The sequence below is a fragment of the Varroa jacobsoni genome, unplaced genomic scaffold, assembly GCF_002532875.2.
Source record: "Varroa jacobsoni isolate VJ856 unplaced genomic scaffold, vjacob_1.0 scaffold_187, whole genome shotgun sequence".
NCBI lineage: Eukaryota > Metazoa > Arthropoda > Arachnida > Mesostigmata > Varroidae > Varroa > Varroa jacobsoni.
The window spans coordinates 44,216-52,965 of NW_019213089.1; the positions used below are offsets into that span (position 1 = coordinate 44,216).

Here is an 8,750-nt window from a genome sequence, read left to right on the forward strand (position 1 = left end):
TATATATAATGAGCGGCCAATGAGTGAAGAAATATAAAACTTGTCGTTTGTCAGGTAATCGTCATTAATCAATTTTTCATCACTCGAAATGAAAAAACATGGTGGAAATTCAAAATCACTAAAATAATGTAATTTGTGGTTATATAAAATACGCTCTTAATTTACTAGCATACGAGCTGTTCCACAAGCAAACCATACACGAAATAAAGACTTACACATACAAAAATGTTTATAATATTTCTCGAATTGGAATTACTGCATTTTCGATAATTTATTCAATTTCGTCATCGGCTACTGCTCTAGCTTTTTTCCATGTCTTCCGTTTTCCTGCTACTCAGATTGTTCTGCTGTCGCCACATCCATTTGTTGCCATTAGCGGTAGCTGTCTCGACGAACGTCGGGTTCTTTCCCTCGACTTACTAGCAGTTATGATCAACTGGCTGTTCGCAACCTCTGCTGCCCAAGCTGTCAGCCTTACTAGTCGATCACTCGGAAATGTTCACACCTGTGCTTCAGATTAGATTGCTCGGTCAATCACCATCACCAACGGCGGAAACATAAGTAACAGGCAGCAAAAACGACGGCAATCATAATATGTATTTCATAAAATGATATGTAATGGCACTCACTCAGACATAAGCCTTATGCGACCGTTTTGTAGATTACACATTCAGGTGCTGAGTTTTGCCTGGTGCCACAGCATGGCGTCGTGGCGGTCACCAAGGTGTAGGCAGGCAGAACCCTGTCAGCTGTAGGTAGCGCATTGCGCACGACGCCCGCTGCTCGCCGGATATGCTCACTATACTCGAGCGATATTAGCCGTACTAATACGGCGCGTCGCGGCACTGCGTCCACGCCAAAAGTGTGACCCTGAGCCCAGAAGGAAGCAAAGAAATCATCCTCGTTCTACTTTTTGCCTGTTGATCTGTCTGTAACTGATGTTATTCCTGATAATCGTCGTGATGACAAGGTTCTGCCTTTCGCTGTGTATTCGCTTTTTGGTCGGATTAATTAGCAGTTATAGCAACGGTAATAATAGAAATTACGGCCTTATATACAAAACGGGTGCCGGATAGAGGGGCTGGAATTAACCGACAATAATTCTGTAATTTGTAATAGTAAAGTTTATGCATTTCGGTTGACGGCTCATATCACTAGACGAAATTTGTTTGTTGATGACGCTGAACTCTCTGGTAGATCATGAGCCTCTTCGAATTATTGCGGGCGTGCGTGGGTGAGCAAGTCAGTTCAGTTCTTCAATATACAACATAACAGATAGTTTGTTTGCTATATCTGATTAAGTGTAATGAATCGTTTATGCAGTCCATAGCAGCACGATCTGAATCGTTTGGTTACTTCATTAACTACGGTAGCATAAACAATGTCTAAGGTAACGCTCACAGAGACAGTGCTTCTGTGGGAACTTTTTACAGCCTCAACAGATAACTAAAATAACCTTTGGTCACTAACAATCGCTAATCCATTTATCGTTTAATTGGATAGGTAGATGAGTGTTTGAAAGCTGCTCCAAAACGACTACCAGGGTAGCGTAAAGATTCATATAGATTCGTTTAGACACAGCCTTGGTTAGTTGTGATCAAAATCCACAGTGACTGATTATACGAGCCTCGGAAATTATGGCTTACAATATTACTATGTCGTTGTAAAGTGCTGGTTTTACGCTTTGAGCATAGCTCACACTTCAGGGCATTAGGTGATCTTTGGCCAGATAGCTCTTGACGATATATGCATTGTTTCTAAGATAATGCGCAGATTTACTTCCTGGTATGGTCCAAACATGACGTACGTTGTATGTCGTGTCGCTGTTCCGAAGTAAGCAAAAGAAAACGGAAAGAAATCGACCTAAACATGAAGACACCAAATATGTCCTTTTGTACGAATAGACGCTTCGTAGAAGCCGAATGCGTTTGTCTGACGCTTGGAATGCATGACCGCCATCAAAAAGCTGTGGCAGGGCGGCACGTTGAAATGGCGGCGTCCTCATTTTCTCTACAATTTACGACTGTTTACCCGAAGAATCTTTGTGTCTTTTCCTAGCACTCAGTGGCGTTTCGCAGCGTCTGCTTGACTATAACAGTGACGATATAGCATTTCGCAAATTATAGTTGTACACGTCACGTCAATATGTTTGAATTGTGGAAAACACCGCAGAGTTACTTTTGGTCGGCAGATACAGCTGAGCTGTTCTACAGAAAATACCGTAATATAGAGAGGAATGGTGGGACGCAGGGGCTGTTAGCAGCTGATTTCATTTTGATTAATTCTTCATTTGCCATTCATCGGTAAAGCTTTACAATATATCTCGTAAGACTGTTTACAAAGCCTAGTGATTTCTCGGCGACTTTGTCAATTGAGGAGTTTGTTAATATGGGGAAAGCCATAGGGGAGCATATTTGACTAGTTTCGATGTGTGATATTCATCAAATTGTATTGGTTGTCGAACAAGCATACCTTATGTTAATTGACAACATATATATATATATGTTATGTTTTATAACTATATGTATTATACATACGAGTATATTTTACACCGTTACATATCTGTGAACATTTCTTCATCAATCGCGTAATCTTTCGCAGTAAATGCTAATGTTTCACATCCACAAAATAATACGACTAACATATGCAGTTTGCTATCTCTACCACCAGATAGGAGTCAAGATGAGGAGAAAATGGATGCAAACGAAAATTTGGTTAGTGCTCCAATGACGCAGGCTGAAAGGTGAGATCTGGCACTTCCTATAGGTAATTGTTAATTATTTGCGTATGTAGTAATTGATTTAATCGTTTTTATAGCCTCTGCTGCTGCTCATAAGATCAACAATTGCTATATATTACAACCACTAATTAGGAAACTACTATTGCTCCTCTAAGTTAAAAGTCAAGTACAATAACAAATTTAGTAATCCTCTAATGCAAAACAAACGTAGGATTGAAGATCGGTGGTGACCTTTGCCGACTTCAATAACCAAAGCTAAATATATCCGCAGGTACGGTTTTCGGGCAAAAAAAATAGTCTATTTCAATACCTGTTGTAGAACTGCATTAGAAATTTTCAGAAGGTTTATATTTATTAAGCTAAGCCTAAAAAGTCAATCCAGCTTTACTAATGCTTCTAGCGCAAAGCGTAACCGAGTTAATTCATATAAATTAAATCAGTCTTCTCGATTTTAGCTAGAGAGAGCATAGGCTTTTTTACATGGAGACCCTTCAAACATACGGGCACCTTCCTTAAGCCAGTAGCGTCATTTTATTTTTTTAGAATTTACGCTGATTGGTTACGCTCTACCAACCCTCGGCAAAGAAGTTCCTTCCTTCCCTACCTCATGCAGCAACCTGACATAGCGTCAACATCAATATAGCTGTGAATTGTTTGCCGGGAAGATATCGTTGAAGAGCCTGTTGCTTCTTTTGCTCCATCTGTGCAAATCAATGTAATGTTGAGACCAAGCGTCGAAAATGTAATCGATGCGGACACACGAATCAATGCCGTATTTATGAGGTGATACGTACGAGGCGACAGGCAACCTTGAGACACAGTGGTACTATTCAGTATAAGGGCGGAAGCTGCAGAAAACCACAAGCAATGACACTTTTTCATGTGTTGGAACGCCGTAAGACACATGCTTTTTGCTTGGACTTGATATCAGCCACTGCTAATCGCTAGTTTTTTTGTGTCTCTTACCACCACTGTTAAAATCATTTTGATGTGTCTTTGTCTGCTTTGTCAAATCAGAAGGTTTGTGAGCGCTGCTGGTACCCGGGCATGTTTGATGTTGGCCAGTCAATTAAACTAGATCAAGTTTATGCTGAAAATTTATGGGTTTGTGGATGGAAGATTTATGGAAGTAATGGCTCACGGAATATTTTTTTTAATCTTGAACATTTAGGATTGCTTGGAATGAGTTTGTGTAAAAGAAATGTAATTTGCGTGATGCGATTCTGAGCTACAGACATATTTATTAAAGTAATTTGTGCAAGTCTCAAATTATGAGAAATAAAAAATAATACAAAAAGAATGATGATTTCTTTTTTTTTATTAACAAGAATTATATTTATTAATTTTTTTCCACATCGTTTTTAGGCCACTCAATCAGAATTTGTTTACATTGGAACCTTACCCGCTGACGTACCCTAAAATGGGTCGTTGCATTATCGTTAATCAGAAATTCTTTGCGCCGTCAACAAATCTGGACACGAGACATGGTACCGACGAAGACGTACGCAGTCTAGCATGGTCGTTCACTAGGCTGCATTTCCAAGTAAGCTGTTTTGAGGCAATAGGTAGATATGATTTTTTCTTCAGTTAGTAGCAAGGTATAGAAAATGTTATTTGCATCACTGTATTTTTTGAAAACTATTTAGCCCATTTTGAAACTTAATAACTACGTACATACTTCGATAATATAGTTTGCCTTTATTATTCACAAAATCTCAGAAGACGGAAACGGATACGCGCTAAACGCGACTTGGCAAGGCCCATATTTTTCTTCTATAAAATGAAGCTAAGTTTATCTAACATACCCATTCAATGCCAAATATTGAAGTGCGCTGTACTAGGACCTGTTTTCAGTTTACTGCATTTGTATACTTGGACTTGAAGATTGTATGTGCCAATTAATATCAATGAAAATTATAAACGAGATAATTTTATAATATTTTTTTCAAGATTTTCATCGTTTAATTTTGTTAGAGTACGCGATAACAATATAGCATAAATCAACTCATATATATATATAGACGGCAGCGCATGTAAATTCAGATTCTCAAGAGTCGCTTCTAGGACTAGCTAAACATAAGCAAAAATTTCAATGCAGTTTTTTTGCATGTACTAGAAGTGTAATTTTCGACAGTCACGATTATTCAATGTTGTGTTTAATATTATTTCCGCATCTGCAAATAACTTTTTAACCGCGCGTCAAAGGATATTGGTAGATAAAGCGGTACACGAAAAAAATCCTAGCAGAATTAAACTCTGAGTTTAGATTTGCGTCACGGATTTTTTTTTAGATTTTTTTAGAAAACTGGCATTAACATAGACCGTTGATTTTGGGTAAACATGGAAGTTTTTAATCTCAATGAGGGCTTCTTTCCCAAGCTGCGAAAGTTTACATCGCTTTCTCCAAGTAAGAAAGAACTGGCTTCTTTTCAGTGCCAAAAATAACGGATGAATGGACGTCCACTATTATAAACAGCTCGACAAAATTTGTGCTGATTTTGAATGCCCTATCCTATATATATACTAATCGTTTATTATCTAAATTGTTTGTTTTTCTTGCGCTGGAACTATCAGGTGGACGTCATCCATAACCGTACAGTAAATCAACTACGAACACTAATTTCCGACCTGAGTACTTTCGACCATACGCGTTATTCGAGCTTCGTGTTATGCGTCTTATCGCACGGTGATCGAGGATTCATCTACGGCCACGATGGCAAACTCCTCTTGAAAGAGGTTCTTGAGGCGTTTTCACCCGATCGTTGCCCGTCGCTCAAAGGAAAGCCGAAGCTTTTTATCATCCAGGCTTGCCGGGGACAGCAAGAAGATGAGGGAGTGGCCATTCAAGTCAAAAAAAAGGGAATCAAGGACCAACTGGATGCTACGGCCACACCTACTCTGCCTGAAGATTTTGTTCTAGCCTGCGCAGCGGCTGATGGCTATGTTTCATATCGAGATTCTAGTACAGGTGAGTAAAGATTCAAGTAACTTGAAGCGTTTTAGTTCTCAACGGATGCTATCTTTCCAAAACAGCTACGTCAGTTTGTAGCTGCACGATTAAACTGGAATTGATTTACGATTTTTCTAGTGATGTTTCGGTCCGTAAAGTCTACTAAACTGGCCGGATATGGGTCCACCGATCTAAGGTTGTGTGCCAAGATTAGTACGTGTACGTCCGTTTCGTTATGTCCACCTGACAGTTGTTTCTACAAGGGTAGGCAGCCCACCGTTTGCTGGAGACAATTCTAGCTTTTACATAAGACATTTTGCTTCTATCGCGTCTAACCTATAAGTAATATACAACCCAATTCGTACAGTTTTTCTGCTACAAGATGCCTAGGCGCTTTTAAATCTCAACGAGTTAGAAAACAATGCAGATTCAATGAAAACAGTTGCCTTTCTTGGCTCTCGAGAATTGAAAAGGTGTGTAACTCATGGGGATTTCCAGACGTGGCAATGCAAAACAAAATCATTCGTGATTCATTCTGGTAGGATAAAGCCGTTCTCAATAAAACTATTAACTATCATTCTTGTCTAGGACTGGTGAACGACTGTCTGAGGCTAAGCATTCCCTGGCCTAACTCGATGCGCAAACAAAATATAGATCATACGGCTAATTTTACTATAGTGACAACGAATTTATGATAAGAAAAAGCATGGCTGCCGTGTAAAAGTTTTCATGCTGGCTAAATGTGATTTTCGCGCGCTGGTATAAAGCGTCAGTCTGCATTGTGTAAAAAACATGTATTTGCTATGATTGTAAAGATGCTAGATGTATTACATAAAATCGCTATGTTATTGTTGCTTGATGGCGGTCTGTTCGAATCGATGGGACGTCAGGTTTGTATGTTTGAATAAACTTAACATGAGATCGAACGTGCTGCATTGCTCAATAGTAATTAGAATAACTTCATATTACAAAAGTGAATGCAGTCTATTTATCAAATATCTCAAATGCCTTAGGCATGCTTAATGGGATCATAATACACGTAAAATAGTTACACTGTCTTTCAGATGCTTGAAGCAATTATCGAATAAAATCGACTGCAGATCAATTTACTAACGTGTTATAGTCGTCTTCTATGGCATTTCCTTGGGTCTATTTCAGGTACTCCCTTTATACAGAAACTCTGCCGTGTTCTCGACTCCTCCGACGTAGCATCTTCCCACATTCTTGAAATTCTCACCCGAGTAAGTCGTGCCCTATCGATCGAATTCGGCAACGACTCTCGTACAAAGCAATCTGCCACTGTAACATCTAACCTGAACAAACTGTTTTACCTCAAGCCTAGGCCGCAAACGAGTAGAATCACGTAACGGCAAAGCAGTCACATATACGATCGATACTGTAGCTATGACAGTGCGAATAGGCCTCTTGAGACTCGATCGTCTCGAAAAGGTTACGATGAAGAATCCCCATACTGTAAAACAAAAAAATCAGATACCTAAGCTTTAGTCGGTTGATTTTAACAGGAGGATTTAATTCATTTGGAGCGAATGTGTGCAGGTAGGAATAGCCACTTATGGAAAAGATATCGAAAGAAAGTTTGTGGTGTTACTTTTTTATTTTGCCTGTTTGTACGTTGAGCATCTATGCACGTTGACGTCAAAACGAGCACAATCGAGATTAACTAACTGATCAGTCAATCACTGCAAGAAGACGAGTTGTCAGACGCCCTGAGATGTCAGTTACTAGTCAACTCTATACATACATACATCAAAAAGTTATATATATATATATATATATATCTATATATACTAAATGATGATCATTATTGTGCTCCTACTGTGTTTATTCACGTACACAAATTATTCGTGGTTGTTACGATGTTATGAAAGATGCTTATCGGCATAATAATGCAACGGTGTGAATTTATGTCCAGTTTCAAAAGAATGACGAAGAAAAAAGTAAAACCGTTTCTCGAATAAAGGGACGACTTAGCAATGCCAACAGTTACAGCGACTATGCTGATTATACGCTTGATGATCACATTCTAAAAGATGAATTGTCTTTTATACACGAACAAATGTTGCATTTTTACCAAGTACCTTTTTAAGCTTCCAAACGATCAGGCTTTTGGCCGTATCAAAAAGTACCTCGTCGACAACTACTGTCGTTTTCGGTTAGGCGCAATCGAAAGCCTTTAGAAGGGTCGTGCACAAATCAAAAGAGATTTAATTAAACACTGCAGCGCGACAAAATCAACCCTTTCTTCAAATGAGACAAAGTCGATTTTGTTTTAAACGTAGCGAAATGCTGCAGTAAAAATGGACGATTCTACCGTATTAAGCAAAAACAGCTCCGGCTAAAGATGATATTCCAGACACCGTTTGTAATGCTAGCGTCCGTTTTTCAAATGGCCTTAGATATTTTGCCAAGTGGTTGTCTTGAAAGCGTCATTTAGTGATTTGGAAAAAAACATAAAACTGCCACACGTGTGACAAGGATTTCTACACATAGTCTATGTAAGAGACAGTACTGTGACAAAAATCAGCTTCGACTCGGCTAAAAGAGTGAAATCCTTAAAGAGCCGCGTACAGCACAATGTAGTTGAAGAAAGAACGAGGCTTCTTCAGTACGTGCTACTGACATGCTGATGGGTGCAGGATAACACAATATACTTGCTATTCCTACTAGATGTGGCCTTTTGAAAACGAAATTAATACAACAAGTCACTTATTCATATTCTCAGCTGTATTAATTTTGGTTCAAGGCACGAGACAACGTAAGTTCCAAGTTGATCTGCAAGCGATGGCATGTTGAAATGAATGAAATTCGCGGCCTTCCTGGCGTTCTGCAACGCCACTGCTTTATTGCCTAACTAGTGTATATTCATATATGGTACATACACATCTACATGGCTGCTGAGAAAATAAAGGTGAGTTAGGGGGTAAAATTGAATTCCCTAAGTCCAAGAAAATATAAACAATGTATACGGGCTGAATGATCAATGCAAGAGAATATAACAATTCTAATCTAACAATAAATCGACGTGTTGCACATGCATAA

General features: G+C 38.9%; 1 protein-coding gene across 12 annotated transcripts in view; it reads left to right on the forward strand.

The window, feature by feature from the left end:
- The window catches only part of LOC111272320 (caspase-3), an 18,131-nt gene extending 9,381 nt beyond the window's left edge, over positions 1-8,750 (forward strand). For 11 of the 12 annotated variants that reach the window (XM_086973243.1, XM_022853780.2, XM_022853743.2 and 8 more), the window contains 4 exons: positions 2,671-2,743; positions 4,106-4,283; positions 5,315-5,708; positions 6,849-8,750. In XM_086973243.1, the coding sequence (XP_086829369.1) occupies positions 2,671-2,743; positions 4,106-4,283; positions 5,315-5,708; positions 6,849-7,057 (854 nt within the window). In that variant the 3' untranslated portion in view covers positions 7,058-8,750. The remainder of the gene's footprint in view (positions 1-2,670; positions 2,744-4,105; positions 4,284-5,314; positions 5,709-6,848) is intronic. The other variant, XM_086973247.1, reaches the window with a different exon arrangement.